This window comes from Mus caroli, chromosome 2 (assembly GCF_900094665.2).
Source record: "Mus caroli chromosome 2, CAROLI_EIJ_v1.1, whole genome shotgun sequence".
NCBI classification, from domain to species: Eukaryota; Metazoa; Chordata; class Mammalia; order Rodentia; family Muridae; genus Mus; species Mus caroli.
This window is the reverse complement of record NC_034571.1, coordinates 31,038,432-31,057,416: the sequence shown is the minus strand read 5'-3', so window position 1 is coordinate 31,057,416 and position 18,985 is coordinate 31,038,432. Positions and strand designations below refer to the sequence as shown.

General features: G+C 45.8%; 1 protein-coding gene across 5 annotated transcripts in view; it reads right to left on the bottom strand.

Annotated features, from left to right (window-relative positions):
* Window positions 1–453: 453 nt before the first annotated feature.
* Window positions 454–18,985, bottom strand: part of Cntrl (centriolin) — a 68,783-nt gene continuing 50,251 nt past the window's right edge. For 3 of the 5 annotated variants that reach the window (XM_021183758.2, XM_029474142.1, XM_029474143.1), the window contains 15 exons: window positions 18,429–18,593; window positions 17,618–17,777; window positions 15,194–15,309; window positions 14,882–15,099; window positions 11,551–11,708; window positions 10,121–10,194; window positions 8,784–8,972; window positions 8,188–8,413; window positions 7,393–7,598; window positions 6,289–6,429; window positions 4,185–4,448; window positions 3,957–4,019; window positions 3,229–3,423; window positions 1,405–1,476; window positions 677–1,103 (listed from right to left, as the gene is read on the bottom strand). In XM_021183758.2, coding sequence (XP_021039417.1) covers window positions 1,420–1,476; window positions 3,229–3,423; window positions 3,957–4,019; window positions 4,185–4,448; window positions 6,289–6,429; window positions 7,393–7,598; window positions 8,188–8,413; window positions 8,784–8,972; window positions 10,121–10,194; window positions 11,551–11,708; window positions 14,882–15,099; window positions 15,194–15,309; window positions 17,618–17,777; window positions 18,429–18,593 — 2,232 coding nt within the window. In that variant the 3' untranslated portion in view covers window positions 677–1,103; window positions 1,405–1,419. Of the gene's footprint in view, window positions 1,104–1,404; window positions 1,477–3,228; window positions 3,424–3,956; window positions 4,020–4,184; window positions 4,449–6,288; window positions 6,430–7,392; window positions 7,599–8,187; window positions 8,414–8,783; window positions 8,973–10,120; window positions 10,195–11,550; window positions 11,709–14,881; window positions 15,100–15,193; window positions 15,310–17,617; window positions 17,778–18,428; window positions 18,594–18,985 lie in introns of all 5 variants that reach the window. The other 2 variants (XM_021183767.2, XM_029474141.1) reach the window with 2 other exon arrangements.

Sequence of the window (18,985 nt, the reverse complement as noted above, 5' to 3'; positions counted from 1 at the left end):
TTTAGTTCCCTCATCATAAACAGAAAAAAGACCAGGCAATTTCTATTACTATTTATGTGGTAGTAGAGATGAAGATTTATGTGGGAATATGAGAGACTACTTCACCTTCATTAGGTCCTATTCCTGTACTGTCAATAGTTGGGATTAGTTCATACCTTTAAGCATTTTGCAAAGACATAAAGTAAAAGTATATGAATACAAAAGACAAGTTTTGTGTTGGAAATACATGTCATCTAGATAATGTGCAGTAAGCAGTGTGACTTCTATTGTCTCTTGTAATTATACGTATCCTGTAACTAGCCAGATAGCTTAGTGAGGGATGCTGGGCTGCACTGAGCTGACATGCTACAATGCTGATGGTGGCTCAAAAGGCTGTCTAGTGAACACAGTCAACATCATCAGACAGTTACTGTTGCTTTAACTAGATGGATCAGTCACAGAGTTGAATGCTTACAGGTTGTCTGTAATATACTCACCATCAGAACGGAGTCTCCACAGTATAGTCTTGATGTTTTCCACCAAAGAATTACTATTTTAATAAGGAAAAGCAGCCTACGCAGGATGACTTCTTAATAGGTACTTCTAATGAAGCACTTGCTGCTAAGTAGACCAGGTAAAAAGTGGTAGGAAATGGCTGGGATATTGTTAATGTCTTAGAATAAAGGTAACCTGTGGATGACAGACACAAATTGACTGTACCTTTATTTTCATATTAAAAATAAACTTTGGATCAGAATCAAAAATAATAACTTATTAATTATTAAGCCTAGGGGCTTTTAGTACATTCTTTTCCATGGTAACTAGACATACCAGTTATGGACTCAGTATATGTGGTTTCACTGTCTTTATAAAAATATTTCATCATTGGAGGAGGAGAGTCAACAATAGCCCCTTACATCCTATGTTAGACACAAACATCTAGTCCCACAAGTGCATGTGATTTACAGAAACCTCGGTATAAATTGTACAAACTACAATGCATTTTCAGTCTTCACAGGATCTTGATTGACATTCCATTAGGATGTCAGTGAGGTAGGAGAGTAGCTATTTCCTCTTATGGTTACACATGGCTGTATTCCTGACCTTGGCTGGAGCTTCTTTTCCTACAGTAAGACAAGCAGAACGGATGAGTTAAACCTCTAACCAGACAAGGCCTTACAGGATGTGGTGGTGGTGTGATGACTGGCAAAATAATGTGCTTAAGGACCGCTTTAGAATTAGTTTTGTAGTGCTGGGGATTGAATCTGGGGACGTACATGTGCTAGGCAAGTGCTCTACCATCAAGCCATAGCCAGCCCCCAAATGCTTTAAGATGAACTGCTATAAAATGATGAAAGATGAGGTTAGTTTTCCTGGGGCTGCCAGAATTCCGTGTTTTAATTAAGTGCTGGTTGGCTAACGTACCTGCAAGCAGGAAACTTAGTGGCGGTAACTGTTTGGTTCTTCTAATGGAACTTGCAGAACTTGGAAGGAGCTCTGAAAAGAAGGGAACTCATTTTAGGCACAGAATCCAGCCCCCAATCCCAACCCTATTCAAGGCTTCATGCCACAGTGGCTCAGATGACAACCACAGACTAAAAAAACCACTGCCTACAATTCACCTATGCCTCTGATATCTTGTAGAGTACCCCCAAGGCTCATGTATGGGCCCTGTGCTATTGCCTTACAGTCTAAGCTCTGGAGGGCCATATGGTCTGGGCCTTTACCTGACTTGTCTCAACCACAGGTGTTAAGATAACCATATTAAAATCTTAGCCCCGCTGCTCATTAGGCTTGTGCCTCAGGTTAGCTATCTGCCCCTCAGGCCAGTCAAAGAAACAACTGTGTATCCAACAAAACTTGGCTGTAGACTGAGTTCCTTTTTCTACTACCTTTTCCCACTCCTCTTCTTCCACCCTTTCAATCTCCCAACACTAGGCAGGAGAGAAAGAATAGAGGGGAGGGGAGGGGAGGGGAGGGGAGGCGGCCGATATTATTAGACTACTTTCTGCTGTTTAGGGATGTTGAGTTCCCTGGGGCAAGTTTGATCTTTGCAGTCAGGATATCTCATGATTTTCTACACTCGACCACTTAACCAACAACTAACTACCAACTGGCTAACCAGCAGGAGCGATGCCCTTCGGGGCTCTAGCACTTATATACCCTTTCAAGAGTCCCCAGAATTCCAAACATCATGCACTTGTGGAAACTACTGGCAGCTGGCAAAATCACACCCCCCCCCCCCAAGAGCATGAGAGCAGCTCCGTATCCCATACCTGAGATCAAAACAAAACCATATTCATGTAACATTTCTGTATTTAAAGAAACTAAAATTCTCACTAACAAAACTGTCCTTGGCTAGTCCTTGTGATTTATAGTATACTCAGGATCCGCTGCTTCCTGGTAAAGGTAGGCTGGCTTCTATATCCTGATCTGTCTGTCCTTTGCTATACCCTTGACCTGTTACTTACAACTTCATGTAGTTCCTTGCCTACACAAAGGGACAATTTGTACCTTTCTAAATGGGGTGTTGTATGTATAGTGTTTAGTATGTACATAGAGTAAGCACCTGAAAATGGAAGCCATTTTCTGCTCACAATGTGTTACTGTTGGTCAGTTCCGCGGGTTATTTTTTGTTCCTTTTAGATGACTGATAACTAAGTCCCACACAGAAACCTTTGTGATGTCCAGAGTTTTATAAATAGGAAGTGAAGTCTGCATTCAAGTGTCTTTGAGACATGAGAGGTACCACCTAAAACCCAGGGAAACCCACATTTAACCTCACAGGTCTAAGCTCTTATTTCTCCTAAATGTATATGGCTGTTTTGCCTGCATGTATATGTCTGCACTGTTGGGGTGCCTGGTGCCTGTGAAGAAAAGGGTGACGGGTCCTTTGAAATCAAACACATGAATGTGAGAGCTGCCAGATGAGTGCTAGGAACTTAGTCTGGGTCAAGCTTCAGTGCTCTTAACTGCTGAACCATCTCTCCAACCCTCTATACTGAAAATAAATCCAGAAGTTGAGGACACACACTAAATCTCTCCTGAGTCATCCTATCTCCAATTCTAATTCACTGTCTAAGCTACAGCTTACCTATTCTTTCTGCACCTATAAACGAGGTAAACTTTCCCCAGTGATGGCAGACAAATAGTTTTTGCTAAAACAGTTGAGGGCGGCATTTCACAGTCTTTTTGGACCACCTACCCCAAAGTTTCCAAGTAACTCTAGACTAGAGAGCATCCTCTTACCTGACTATGCCCATGCTGGGAGTCCTCCACAAGGGAAGGCAGACTGGGTGATGATGCTGAGTCTGTGGAGGTACTAGTGACCAGTTCTCCTAAAGCATCAACTTGTCTCCTCAGACTGTGTAGGGTGCCCTCTGTCTGCCGCTTTCCTTTGATCAATACTTCTGCTTGCTTAGACATACAGTGTCGAAGTTGAGCCTGGAAAGTGTTATCAGATGTGGGGTTTACATGGAAGAAAAGCTCCTGAATGTACTCTGCTTCTTCACATTAGATAAGCAAGCTATTAACACATTTAATAAACAGGTATGAGGGTAGGCCATGGCAATAATCACCAATCCTTGCACTGGGGAAACAGGCCAGACAGCCCCAAATTCAGGGCTACCCTGTAGTACTAGGATATTCTAGGGTACAGAGAGACCCTGTCTCAAGGAACAGCATTATAGAGGTTAAAGAACACAGCTTGACACCAAGATTCTAGATTGGACCCAGTGCCTTGCATGTGCTAGACAAGTGCTGTACCACTGGGCTATCATCCAATGCCCTAGAATTCAAATGGGCTTGAATGCTGATACCCATTTGCTATCTGTAATGTCGGCTTCTCTGAACCTCTTAAGTGTGATCTATAAGCATCCTCCTGAGTGTTGCAGTAGACTGGACATGGAAATCTTTCCCTACTCTTGCCAAGTGCCAGTTATCTCACAGGGGCTTTCTCTGGTTTTTTAAGAGGCAACCTTGAGTTGATCTTCATGGTGGCGCAGCCTTTCACGGAGTGCTTCTCCACGCCAGTGTTCATCCTTTTTCAGAGAGAAAAGGAGACCAATGAGTCACCGACTGCCACAGGTGGGAGCCAACCATCTTTCCCTCCTACCCTGGTGCTCCCAAATCTGTTTTTAGCTTTCTCGGGGGCGGTGGGAATCAGATTCTCACTCTGAAGCCCGGGAGAGCTGGACAAACGTTACCATGATGTGAACTTGGGGAAAGTTGGATCTTTCTTCAAAAATCCTCTCTTTTGTGGTAAACGGGAAGTTCTCTTTCAAGCTTTCCAACTCTCTTAAGTTTTCATTTCTTTCCAAAATAGACGCTAGATCTGCCGGAAGTTCTGGAAGGAACTGGTTGAGGTTCCTCAGACTGGTTCTGATTTCGTCTTTCACCTCTGACTTCAGCGTCCTCATTGCGTCACTGACCTCCATCTGCCTCCTCTCCAAGTCTTTCTGGTTTGCTACCTAAGCAGGGTGGTGGGGTCAAACATCAGGACTTAGAACTGAGTCACTTAGTGCGTCTTACATGGAAGGTCACACCCCTGGACAGGCTCAGTTAGTACATGCAGTTCTTGATTTGCAAGCATCAGGACCCGAATTTAATCCTCAGAACCCACAAGGCTGGGCGAGGGACTATGCTTGCCATTCCAGGACTAGGGAGATAGAGGCAGGTCAGTCTTTGGGGCTAACTGGCCAGCCAGCCTAGCCTAGCAGTGAGCTTATGTTTCAGTGAGAGTCCCTGTCGCAAGGCAGTAAGAGCAATTAGAGGAAGATATCCAGTGTCTTTCCCTGGCCCTCTACATGAACCATTTAAGTGCATGCAGCACCCACACTCACAGCAAACAACAACAACAACAACAACAACAACAGACACAGCTGGGGAGAAGCTTCCGTTAGTGCAGTGCTTGCCGGGCACGAGGACTAGAGTTGGATTTCCAGCTTTCCCATAAAAGCTAGCTATGGTGGCATGTGCCTGTAGTCTCCGTGCTAGGGACGTAAAGACAGGTTGATGGATGGGGCATATCCTAATTGGTAAGCCTCAGGTCCCAGTGAGAGACTGTTGGTTAGTTTTATGTCAACTTGACACAAGCTATAGTCATTTGGGAAAAGGGCCTCTCAATTGAGAAGATGCCTCCCTAAGACTGGCCTATAGGTGAGTGCATCAGGCGGTTCCATGACTGCTGATTGATGTGAGGGAGGGAGGGCCCACAGATTGTGGGCGGGGCAAAGTTCCTGGGAGGCATGCTTCACTTCCTGTCCTGATGGAGTGTGGCCTGAGGGCTGAAATTAACCCCTTCCTTCCCAAGGTGCTTTTGGTCATGGTCTTTTAGCATAGCAACAGAAACTCTAAGATGGGAATCTTGTCAAAAAGCAAGATGGACATTCTGAGGAATGACACCTGCGTGTGATCTTTGCCCTCCACATGTACGTGTACAGACGTATATTGCTACAGACAAGGGCATGTGTGCGCGTGCACACACACAACACAAAAAGTCAGCCAGTAAACTTGCAAGCATGAAGACCTGAGCTCAAGCCTCAGAACACACATAGACGTGCTGGGCATAGGGGCTCACTGCAGGCCAGTCCATCTAAACACATGCTGGCGTTCCTGAGAATGAGAGCCAAGGCTCCTCCCACTCCCACACACATATGCACCAGCACACTCAGGTCCTGGGCCTGCACACCCACTTAAAGCCAGTCCACTGAGCTCGCTCAGCAGGCAAGGCACTTGTTAATAAGCCTCACACCGAACTGAATCCTCAGAGCCCAGTTCACGGAGCAGAATGGCCTCCCACAAGTTGTCTTCTGACCTCCTCATGCTCACCACAGTGTGGGCACACACACGTACGCACTCACACATAACCATAAATCTGTAAATAAATAAGATCACTTTAAAAAGCTAGTTCATGGGCTGGTGAGTGAGTAAGAGCACCCGACTGCTCTTCTGAAGGTCCAAAGTTCAAATCCCAGCAACCACAAGGTGGCTCACAGCCATCCGTAATGAAATCTGACTCCCTCTTCTGGAGTGTCTGAAGACAGCTACAGTGTACTTACGTATAATAAAAATAAATAAATCTTTAAAAAAAAAAAGCTAGTTCATTTAAGAGTAGATTTTCAACCAATTCTTTTTCCTTAAGTTTATGTCTAAATTTTAAGGCTAAGAAAAAAATTAACTCGAAGAACCCTCTTTACAGTCAGCTTTCACAAGTCCCACATTCCTGTTAAAGAGATACTGACAACAATAAACCCTGCCTGTGCCCGCACAGTGGCCCGGGCTGGTCAGCTGGGGTTCTGGGATGCACACCTGTTTCTTGAGTTCCAGGTACTCCTGCTGCATCTGGCTCAGCTCCTTCATGAGTCGCCTGGCCCTCTCGTGGTTGTCCTGGGCCACCAGCTCAATTGTAGCCATTTCCTTTTGCATGCAGCTGTTCTCCTGCTTCTGCTCCTAGCACGCAGGGAAGCAAAGGACTTTGCAGACACACACGGGTTCCACACTCACGAGCAATGTAAAGGCCTCAGTTTCTACAGCTGCGAAATGGAGCATTCTGAAGACAGGTGTAGTGTGACTGGGAGAATTTGAATCCAGTGTTTGAAGCCAAATCTTTAGCAGTACCTCTGACAAGTCACCTTCCCCTTCCTCAGCCCCATCAGTGGCCCATGAGCAGGCAACATTCTTCAGGGGCTGTAGGGATTATCGTTTATTGATTTGAGACAGGATCTCACTGTGTAGCTCTGATTGGTCTGGAACTCACTGTAAAACCAGGCTGGCCTTGAACTCACAGAGATCCTCCAGCCTCTGGTTTTGAGTACTGGGATTAGAGGAGTGGGCCACCATGGCCAGCTTAAATCTGTCTTTACGATCGTCCTGCCCAAGTCCTAGTTAAGGCACACCACCTTCTGATAACGCATCAGATTTCCTTCATACAGCAGTTCCACTAGTCCCTCCACAGAGCACCGGAAACACCCACTCCTGGAAACACTGTACACTGCTCTGACTGATGTCACCACCACCCCACCCCTTAGGTCACGGGTAAAAGCATGGTAGACCAGGCTTCCTGGTTTTAACGCTTGATAAAAATTAATGTTGAACAAAAAGGGCAGAATGCCACAAACAGGCTGACTGCAGCTCTGCAAAGGTGCCTACCAACCCAATGCCCAGAGCCTGCAGTGGGCTGAACAGAGTGCAGAGCTGCTGTGCTATCCACAGGATGGCTGCTGGCAGCCAAGACTCACTGTGTGCTTCAACAATCAATTATGACAAAATACACCAATAATAACCACTGGGGTAGGGCCTGGGTTGATGGATGATTTATTTTCTTCATAATGAAGCTGTGTATAAGTAAAATGCATGTGTCAAGTCAGGTAAATGCATTGATTTCCCTACACTCCCAGGGCAGCAAACACTCACCAGGAGGTTTTTCTCCAGCTGACTGCGCTGGATCTTCAGTGCTTCCTTTAGCCCGGCCACCTGCTTCTCTGCCTTCTTCCTTTCTGTTAAGAACTGGTTCCTCAGGAGGCTGAAGTCGGCCCTCATATCGTCAGCCTCTTTCTGCAGGGCCAGCAGCTCACCTGACTTGGCCATTAGCTGCTGCTCCCGCTCTGAAAGCTGCTGTTCTGGAATGTGAGTATGCACACTGAGTAGGCTTGGCCGTGGCCCTGGGCCAGCTGTGGGCAGAGCCCTGTGCTCCTTAGTGCAGGCTGCCTGTTAGTGAGTGGCAGGCTCCCTACTCTGCTGTTTCCCTCTAGTACTGGCTCGCACAAGTCTGCGACCTACTCCACAGGCTCAAGAAAGTTTTGCCAAGAGAGAGCAAACTGACTCCAAAGTAAATCCAACTCTAGCTTAGCTCATGCCTTCAAATTTCGGCTGCTGACACTGTTTCCCAATAGCTGAGGTCACTACTCCCAAATAACTCGTCCTTCAGAGACTCTAACATCCCACTGTAATGTCCTACTTTCCTGTGCACGGTTCAAGGGCACGAAGAGACACATTGGCCAGTCTCAGGGTCAAACTTCACCATAAAGACACATTCGCCCTACCTCCCTGTGTCCTTGGCCATCCTTCCCAGGGCTGTTGCCTGCCTTCCCGCTTTGGCTCTCCTGCCTCCTCCTGGGGTGGCCAGGTCTGGGTCTTCCTCACATACTTCACCAGACGACCAGGACAGCCCCGCTCCCACCCTTCCCTGGATGGTAGCCGTGGACTTACTGGCCTGGGACAGCATCCTCTCCAGGCCCTCAGTGCGACGCTCCTCTTCCTGCAGGGTCCCCAGGCGTCCTTCAGCTGCCGACACGTCTGTGAGTAGCTGCTTCAGCCTGCTTTTCTGGTCCATCAGCTCCTTCTCCAGCTGCCTCTGCTGCTGCTCCAGCGTCACTTTACCAGCCTCGAACTTCTGCTCTTCACGTTCTCTCTCTTTCTGGAGGTTTTGAAACATCTGAATAGAGACAATAACCTGAGTTGATCATAAAAGAATAAATGTCCCAGGTGATCCTCAGATTCCAGTTCCAAAGAGAGAAGCGCTTACAGAGAAGGGAGGGTAGGGGAGACAGACAGACAGACAGAACAAATGCCAGTGCTTCTGTAACGATGAAGCCACCTGGCCACTGTGAGAAGACGAGACAGGTCGCTGATTAATTAGCATGTGGCCACTAAGCTCTTTACAGGATGAGTGCTGGATGACTTAACAACCTATCAGTTATATTAACCAAAGAGTCCCAGAGAAGGTGCACACGGGCAGTGTGACCTGGGTGGGGAGGTGGGAAGCCTGGAGCCCCGGGAAGTGAGTACCCCTCTGAGCACAGTACCATCTCCTGCTGGTCCAGCCGGAGCTTGCTCTCTCTGATCTCATCCTGCAGCTGCTGGACTTGCTGTTCCTTTGTCTCTGCCTCTTTCTGGCAGCTCTCTAACCTGGCCATCCATTTGCCGATGTCCTCCTGAAGCTGCGTCTGCTCACTGAGCAACGCGTTCTGGCACTTGGTGGTGTGGATCAGGTCCTTTAGGCAAAAGATCACACGGAAACACCTCACAGAGCCACCTCCTAAGGTGACAGTGTCAGTCCAGAGCCCACCAAGTCTGAAAAGTGCCACCTCCTTTAGCCTCTCAGCAAACTTAGAGGAAGGTACCCAGGACTAGAAGTTAATTCCTGGCTTTCCTTGTCTTAGCACCTAACAAGTAGATGGTGAGACCACAGTGAGAGTTTCCCAGCCTTGCCACCGAGGCAGGAATAAACCCTGCTCTGCAAGTAACCCAGGGCTGTCGAGAAAATGAAGGTGCTGGACTCAAGAATTAATCTGCCTTTGTTACTGTATTAAATATTCAGACAAGTTCAAAACTTAGAAAAAATTCTGAAAAAAATTTTAACACAGAGAAATTTAAGAATCTTACATCTTAGGGGCTGGAGAGATGGCTCAGTGGTTAAGAGCACTGATTGCTCTTCCAGGGGTTCTGAGTTCAATTCCCAGCAACCACATGGTGGCTCACAACCATCTGTAATGAGATCTGATGCCCTCTTCTGGTGTGTCTGAAGTCAAGGACAGTGTACCCACATACATGAAATAAATAAATCTTTAAAAAAAAAAAAAGACTCTGACATCTTAAAAGTAAAAAGGTTTTTGCTCTAAAGGTTTTATGTCTTAGAAACACAGAACCCTGGAGGTATAGAAGAAAGATTAGGTGTTTCATCTGATTTGCTTGAAGTCCTCTGAAACACAAACTGTAGCCCTATTCTCACAGGCTGACCCTGAGTCACCTAGAGCAAGGTCATCAGAAGCACAGGGCCACAGCTGCACTAGTCAACACCTGACCAGACCCTGCTCTGAATGGACAGCTGCTCTGCACACGGATCCCTACATCCCAGCATCCTTGTTAAGGCTTCTTTGGACTGCTGTTTGACTTTGGTCTAACTACTATCTTACTTCTTCTTAGCTTTGAGTAAATGAATCAAGAGCTGAAATAGATCAGAGAACCACCCAAGGACCAAAGCCTTATCTGAAGGCTGTGCTGGGTAAGGAGGCCCTATGGTGCTGTGTAAGGGGGTGTGGGTGGTCTAGGGGGCTGTGTAGATGACCTTATGATGCTGTGCAAGGAGCCCTATGAGGCTGTAGTGCAAACTGTAAAAAGCCAATTCTATTTTGAGCCTTACCTGCTTTGCTAGGTCCAAATGGTCTTGGGTACTATCCAGTTCCTCCTGCAGAGAGTTTATGGCTTCCTTTTTATCTACCAAAACAGTTCCATAAGATGCTATTTGCAAATATACATATAGCATATATGTTTATATACTGGATCCCCCTTCAAAGTACATCAGAACTGAATTTACATTTGTTTCTGTTAAATCAATGATGCCAAAAGACATCAAGGTTATATATGTAACCTTGTGGGATTTAAAAAGGTTTCTATATTAAAGAATCTCATAAACATTTAACTAATAATGTTGGTGAGATGCATGGTTTAAAAACAAGTAGATTCGGCCGGGTGTGGTGGCACACCCCTTTAATCCCAGCACTTGGGAGGCGGAGGCAGTGGCAGGCTGATTTCTGAGTTTGAGGCCAGCCTGGTCTACAAAGTGAGTTCCAGGACAGCCAGGGCTACAGAGAAACCCTGTCTAGAAAAACCAAAAAAACCAAAACAAAACAAGTATATTCTACATTGCTGTTGGAAACGTAAGACTTGGTACACTCTTTCATGAAGACAATGTATAGACAGCATTGCTATCTATTACTAACTATGTGATCTTTAGCAAATAGCAAGAAAATTAACCCCCAATATCACCATCTGTAAATGGATAAAATACTGGTTCTATGTCAAAAATGCTATGAAGTTTTTATTTTTGATACAGTCTCATGATGTGGCCCAGTTGGCTTTGAACTTGCGTTCCTCCTGCCTTTTTCTACTGAGTGCTGGAGTTATTGGTGTGTCACCAGATCTATTGGTGTCACATGAATTAAATGAGACAGTACATACATCATGACTAGAACATAATAAATGCTAAAAAAAAATACATCATTAACTATAAATACTTAGCCATTTCTCCTAAATAATTATTTGGTAATAAAAGACATTTTTACTATTGCCTTCAACACCCCCCACCCACATACACAGTCAGAGTTATGACCTGAGGGGTGATGTCAGCTCATTATTGTGTGTACTTGTGGGAATGAGTGTGAGCATGTGCCACGCACCAGTGTGAAGGATGAAGGTCCACATCTGGGTGTCAGTTCCCAGTTCTCTCCTGTTAGTGTGCTCTTGAACGACAGAACTCAGGCTGTTAGGTTTGGTGGCAAGTGCTCTTTACCTACTGAACCACCTCATTGGCCCAAAAGTAATTTGTATTTAACCTTTTTTTGCTCTACTTTTAAACTGTTCCCTAAGAAACATAAGTTAAAAATTTAAAAGCCAGCTTAAGACGAAATTCATGTACCATGTGTGTCTTAAAGTGTACAACTTAGACTTAGTATGTTCACAGAGTGCTATAATTAAATCCATAATCTAATTTTACACCATTCTGCACCAATCACGTCAGCTAAGGGAAGTCTGTGGGTGGAGCCCCGGCCTCCAGTTCAGTCTCTTCCTTACCTTGTAGCTGCTGCTGCACCTCGGCCACCTCACTGTGTAGGGCAAGCTTGTCTTGGCTCAGCTGCTCCAGCTCCTGCCGCAGCTTTCTGACACTCAGTTCCAACTTCCCGAGGTTGGACTGCTCCATTTTGTTGCTTTCTTCTGTGGCTGCTAGAACTCTACCACAGAATAAAGTGGACTGTTAGACAGAAAACACCCACACTACGCGGATGAGGGGCAGCCCTGCCTTCCACAGTGCACAGACAGTGGACGTTACCAGGGTGAGGGTAAGGCTGGAGATGGAAGATGCCAGAACTACATGTAAATAGGGTCTTCGAGTATCAGTCATTCTAGCAGGCATGTTATCGACTGTGGTTTTAACCTGGATTACCCTCGTGCTTATTTTCCATTATATATCTTCTATAAAAATATATGTTCAAATCTTTTGCCCATTTAAAAAAACAGGTTATTTCATATCAAGTTTGGAAGACTTTTTACACCATACGTTTGTGGACCTGAGTCCTATGTTACATACCAGGTTCAAACTCTTTTCTCCTAACTGTTGTCATGTATTTTTCTTTAGTTTTAATATTATATTTTAGAGTGATCCTTTAAATGTCCAGTTTTTGTTTTTAATTTTATTTTATTTTTGGCTTTTTGAGAGAGGGTCTTTCTACATATCCCTGGCTATCCTAGAACTATGAAGACTAGGCTAGCCTTGAACTCACAGAGATCCACCTGCCTCTGCCTCCTGAGTGCAGGAATTAAAGCGAGTGCCACCACACCTGTCTAGTTTCTAGTAAGATCACGTGTTTCTTATCACTGTGCATTCATGTGAGCACAGGGCAGAGGACAGGCTCGGGGAGCTGGTTCTTTGCCCTGGCTCGTGTTTCTGCTATGCTATGTTCTCCAGGCCAGCTGGCATGTGGCTTCCAGGTGACTTTCTATCCCCGCTTCCTGTCTTGCCACAAGAGTGCTGGGATCTCAGATGCAAACCCAGAGCATCTGTCCTTCTTATTAGGTTCCAGGAAACGACCTATGGACATCAGGATTGCGGGCTTTGACTCCTCACCTCCACTGTCCTGTTAGCTTTAATTGTCTTGTTTTATTTGTTTAGTTTTACGTGTCTGTGTGAGAGGCACGTGTGAACCTGGAGCTCCCTCTGCTGGCTAACCTGGCTGGCCAGTGGGGCCCACTTGCCTCCACCCTGCAGTGCCAGCTTTTGATGTGGGTGTTTGTCCTGAAACCCAGGTCGCACTGAGCTCCCCCTCCACCCTCGAGCTTTATTGTGGGTTTTATGGATCATGCTTTTGGCATCTAACTAAGAAGAATTTTGTCCTACTCAAAGTCACAAAGGGCTTACCTTTTCTAAGTTTTATATTTAAAATTTACATTTATATTTATGGCTCGTTTTATTTTACACTGATTTATTCAGTGGGGAAGGGGTATGCACATGCCATGGCACATGTGTGGAGATAAAATGACAATGCAAGGAGTTGGTATTCTCCTTCTGCTTGGTGGGTTCCAGGAATTAAACTCAGGTCGTCCCAGGCTTGAACCTTTACCCACTGAGGCATTCTGCTGGCTTGTTTATGTGTATGCTGTTCAGTCTGCATGTGTGTCTGTACACTACTTGCATGCCTGGTGCTCACAGCAGCCAGAAGGGAGTGTCAGATTGCCTAGCACCAGAGTTACACGTGGTTGTATGTTGCCATGTTAGGTGGTAAAAATCAAACTCAAGTCCTCCAGCAGAGCAGCCAGTGCTCAAACTGCTGGGCTCCTCCATTGTTTTTATATAGTGAAATACGGATCAAATTTTCTATTTTGGATCTTCAATTCTTTTAGCATTAATTCTAAAAAGACTACTCTATTGAAAAGATAGCTTTCAATCTTTCTCAAAATCTTTGCTTCATATATCAAAGTTCATTTCTAAACCTTTATTCTAGCAGTTCTCAACCTGCAGCCTCAACCATTCACAGCAGTAGCAAAATTACAGTTATGAAGTAGCAATGAAAATGATTTTAGAGCTGGGCGTAGTGGCGCACACCTTTAATCCCAGCACTTGGGAGGCAGAGGCAGAGGCAGAGGCAGAGGCAGAGGCAGAGGCAGAGGCAGAGGCAGAGGCAGAGGCAGAGGCAGAGGCAGAGGCANCAGAGGCAGAGGCAGAGGCAGAGGCAGAGGCAGAGGCAGAGGCAGAGGCAGAGGCAGAGGCAGAGGCAGAGGCAGAGGCAGAGGCAAGTGGATTTCTGAGTTCAAGGCCAGCCTGGTCTACAAAGTGAGTTCCAGGACATCCAGGGATACACAGAGAAACCCTGTCTTGAAAAACCAAAAAAAAGAAAAGAAAAAGACTGTATGGCTGAGGTCACGACATAAGGAACTGTATTAAGTTGCAGCATTAGGAAGGGCAAGGCCCGGCGCTCTGTTCTGTCCCCGGCACCCACTCACTTGCTGTACAGTAGGATTTTGATTACTGTAATCTGTATTAAGTGCTAAAAGCACGTGTGTTAGTCTTAACTCCTTTCTCATTTTCTAATTTTTTTTTGGTGGTATGTCTAAAGAATTCTATAAATTGTAGGTTCTTTCCATTTTCTTATAAATTTTAGAACCAAGTTATAAAACTTTAAAAAAAAAAAAGGAAAAGAAAAAAACTTAGTGGGATTTTGACTGTAATTGTTTTGAATATATAAATCACTCTGAGAACAATCTGTTTTCTTATAGCAGTGAACAAAATCTTCCTTTCTATTTATTTCCAGCAAAAGACTGTGTGTCCTGGAGGACAAACTTGGGGGTCTAAGAGCTGCTCTTCTTTTCCCTTTAGAGTCAGGGTCTCACTGGCCTGCAGCTCATGGAGGGTAGGCTAGTGCCCAGAGATGCAGTTGTCTCTATGTAATTCCCATCCAGCATTACAGCGTCTGTCACCGTGTCTGCTGTTTCTGCTTTAACATGGAGACCTAGAGACTGAACGCTGGTTTTTCTGATTTTTTGTTGTTGTTGTTTTGTTTTTTAAAAATCTTTGCTCTTTTGTTGTTTTTTAAAGACGGCTTTTCTGTGTAGCCCTGACTTATCCTGGAACTCACTCCGTAGGCCTTGAACTCGGAGACCTGACTGCTTCCGCTTCCTGAGTGCTGGGGTTAAAGGTGAGCACCAGCACATGTGGCTTCTGCTGTTGTCTTGAGACAGGTTCTGACTAAGTAGCACTGATGGCTTGCAGCCTACTGTGTAGGCCATGGTGGTCTCAAATCCACAGCAATGCTCCTGCCTCCACTTGGTGGGTGCTGGGATTACAGAATGCACCCCCATGAGCATCTCTCTGTTCTCATGGTTGCCCCCATGTCTCTATCCTTGCCCTTACCTTTGGGCTTGGGAAGACTTCTTTTCCCAGCTCTCGCACTGTCCTTGGAGATCCTCCTTTTCTTTACTCAGACATTCGACGCAGGACTGCAGGGCCTGGCTCTCTGCCCTCACTCGCTCTGTCTCCCGCCTGTCTCTCTCCAGGAGCTGTCTCTGCCACTCTAGCTCCCTTCTCTGCTGCTGCATTGCCTGCTGCAAATTCTCCAGTTCTAGTTTCTCCTGAGTGAGAGAGAAGATTCAGAAGATTCTCTTTCCCTGAAAGAGAAAGGCTGAGGAGGGTGGCCGCGGCTCAGAGGCGTTCTTTCCTCCGTACCTCCAGCACGTCCACCTGCGCCTTCTCCAGCTCCACCACCTTCTGGTCATGCTGGAGCTTCAGACCGTGGAGCTCGCTGGTTTCAAGCTGCAGTATGTCTGCAACATTCTTTAGTTCTGACAGAGACAAAACAGGGTCAGGGTTGGGGAACTGGAAACCAAACAGAACAAACTATAACTCCTCGTTCACTGACCAGAAAGAGAAAAAAAATTTTTTTGCTGTGTTGCCTAAATGGTATTAATTTTATTTGTAAAGAAAAAAACCTTTTTGAAAGTACTGTTAAAAACATTAATTTGTGCTGGGCACTGGCGGTGCACATCTTTAATCCCAGCACTCGAGAGTGGCTGGTGGATCTCTGAGAAACCCTGTCTCAAAAAAACAAAAACAAAAACAAACAAAATAAAAACCCCAACACTAATTTGTTAAATACACTGTAACAAAAACAGTTACAGTGCTCCGACTCTAGGAGCATTTATATCCACATCTCTGTATGAAAAGACAGGAAACACTTTACAGTATGGGTATTTGTTCTCTGCAGAAAATCTAGAAAAGGAGCCCAATAGTAAAAGTGCTGAGAAATTTCTAGAAGGGGAGGGGTGGTGACCTGGGATGACCTGGGATGAGTATGAGGGGACCAACTCCCCAAATCTGTTCCGACTCCATGTCCATACTGTTTGTCTGTCTCGCCCTCTCTCTCCCTCCTCCCCCCTTCACACTCACACACACACACACACACACACACACACACAGACAGACAGACACACAGACAATGTAATAACTCAAAAGCTGACTACTATGACAGCACTTTATGGTGTTTTGTTTTGTTTTGTTTTATTTATTTATTTATTTAGGTTTCCCGAGACAGGGTTTCTCTGTGTAGCCCTGGCTGTCCTAGAACTCACTCTGTAGATGAGGCTGGCCTCGAACTCAGAAATTCACCTGCCTCTGCCTCCCGAGTGCTGGGATTAAAGGTGTGCGCCACCACTGCCCGGCTGGTGTTTTATTTTAGAAGTACACTGTTTGACACGGCATGGCCTCAGACCCAAAGTCAAAGGTGATGATCTAAGAGCCTCAGGCGGTCGTGAAAGCTCTGGACAGGAGGTTGACTTGACTGAGCGAAGCCTTGCTTCCCCTAGCCTGAGTATGAGTGCTGATGGTGTGTGCACATGCTAGCTACTGCAGCTGCGTCCTCCCAGCCACGTATAGCCCCAGACTGCTAATGAGGCCTATAGAGACCTCCTAGGAGACTGTGCCCCTCCGGAACAGCACCTCAGAAGAGAAGGTAGAAAATGCGAGAGCCAGAGGGCCAGGAAGCCTACAGTGAGACTGATCTTCTGGCTATTATGAGGCACTACACTCACCAAGTCTCAACCACATGCTGCCCAAACAACACTGGCACGATTCCAAACAGGCTAGACAAAATTCTGTACTGCTGAGCTGTACTGCTGTGCGTAACAAACTGGGGACCTGGGTTGCTGGGTAACTGGTGCTGCTCTAGCAGTGATCATGACCCACCTGATGCCCGCTTCTCTGGATGCCAGACTGCATATCTGCTTTTTCCTCATTCTCTTCCTGACCTAGTCAGGTGTCCAGGACATGGTAGGTAAAAGCATTTGCTATATAGGTATGAGGACCCAGGTTTGACTGCCAGCGCCCACACAAAAAGTTGCGTGTGGCTATGCATGTACCAGTAACCCCCTGTGTGGATGCGTAGGATGTGGGGTGCGGTGCAGAGGCAGAAGAGTCACTGGGACTTGCTGGTGGGCATCTATAACTGCAATGCTCTGCATGTGTGTTGAGGGTGTGCAGAGACAAGGGATCATTGAGACCTGACTGAGTGAGAGCCCTTGTCTCAACAGTATAAGATAGTGACCCAACAGGACATGGGATGGTCTCCTGTGGGCTGTGCACATACACAGGGATGCACACACAAAAGGAAACAGGGTAACATGAGTAAGTAAATAAGTGGGCTCTCTCCCACACTCACGACCTACCTCAGATGTTTACTCTAGTTTTACGTGGCATTAAAGGTAAACATAAGCCTTTTCTTTCCAGGTTCCTAAGTGTAAGTCTTGCTGTGGCACACATAAAGGATGGATAGAAATCTCTGGATGAATAGAAATTGGCACTTTGGTTTTACAAGCTTGAATGTTTGGAGTGCTGAAGCCCTGGCCGAGCATCTCAGCTCCTCTCTTACCAGCTGTGAGAGTCCTTCCCTGCTCTCATCAGCTACTAATATGCTTAATTGCTTTAAATAATCCTTAGCAAACTGAACTGAAGGGCAGGAAAACACCGAGTTCCTTTTATAATTTGCTCATTACTGAGCTTACAGTTCAGAGGTGAACTTGGCCAGGTGCACTTCGCTGTGACCTGCAGTGCAGATGTGGCCAGCCTCACATTCTGTGACTTGCTCTTTAAACTCACCAGTCTTATGTCTCGACAGCTGCTGTAAAACCACCTGAAGATTCTCTTCCTCTTTCTCCATCTCCTGCTGTATAAGTGCGAGCTGAGTCTTCTTTTCACTGATGTGGACATTCAGTTCTCCTTTCTGAAAACTTAGTTCTTCTAGAAGTGATTTTACTTCCTGTGTTTAAATAAAAGTCAGCTTCTCTGTAAATTACAAATCAAAATTCCCTTTATACCAGTCAGTTCTGTTATTATTCTATTTCATATATCTAATTTGTAATTTAATTTATATTAAATTATAACTTTTTGCCTTTGGTACAAGAACAGTGCTGTATTTTGCAGCAGCCCCTACCGTGAAGAAATATGAAGAAATAACCTATGTTCACGCAGATGTGTTTGTGCATTTACCCCATGCAAGGCTGCTCCCAGCCTCAGTGACTATCAGAGGCAGAAGGCTGGAGGCACAGACAGTCACAAACTGAGGTGCTTAGGACATAGGCAGCTATTATTAAATGCAAGATAAAGAAACTCCTTAAGAGCAGCTTAGAAAAAAACCAAAAACAAACAAACTAACAAAAATCCCAGGAGGTTGCATGTGGCTGAACCACGAGAAACAGGCAGGATGCGATGTTGCCTATGACTGCGATAAGAGCATCCCTGGACAGGAAACACATGAGAAAGCCAAGAAACAAGAGAACCCAGAGTGTACTCAGAGGCCACATGAATGCCTCAGCACCAATACACTAACACCCCAAATGGTGCTATAGGAGGCACTTCTATCTCGGAACACTTTAAAATAAACCTCAGCACTGCCCTACGGCAACCATACCCTAATGTGACTGCACTTCTCAGCAACTTCCGTCTCCCCCAGTGTCAGGGCTTCCTGGAGGTCAGCTTTTGCCTGGGCGAGGCTGTCCTGGAGTAGAAGCAGCTCCTCCCTTCTATGCCCCAACTCTGAGTCCAGGACAGCCAACTCCTGCTGCTGGCTTGTCACCTGAAAAGGGAGATAGTAAGTTTGACTCAAGGACACATGTATTCCCCGCCCCCCCCATTGGCCTTGAGCCTGCTTTATATTGACTTTCTTTCTTTGTTTCTTTCTTTGTTTCTTTCTTTGTTTCTTTCTTTCTTTCTTTCTATTTTCTTTATATACATTTCAAATGCTATCTTGAAAGTTCCCTATACACCCCCCAACCCCGCCTGCTCCCCTACCCACCCACTCCCATTTCTTGCCCTGGCTTTCCCCTGAACTGTATTCCCCTCTTTTCCCAGTGATGGCCGACTAGGCCACCTTCAGCTACATATGCAGCTAGAGACACGAGCTCTGGGGGTACTGGTTAGTTCATATTGCTGTTCCACCTATAGGGTTGCAGACCCCTTCAGCTCCTT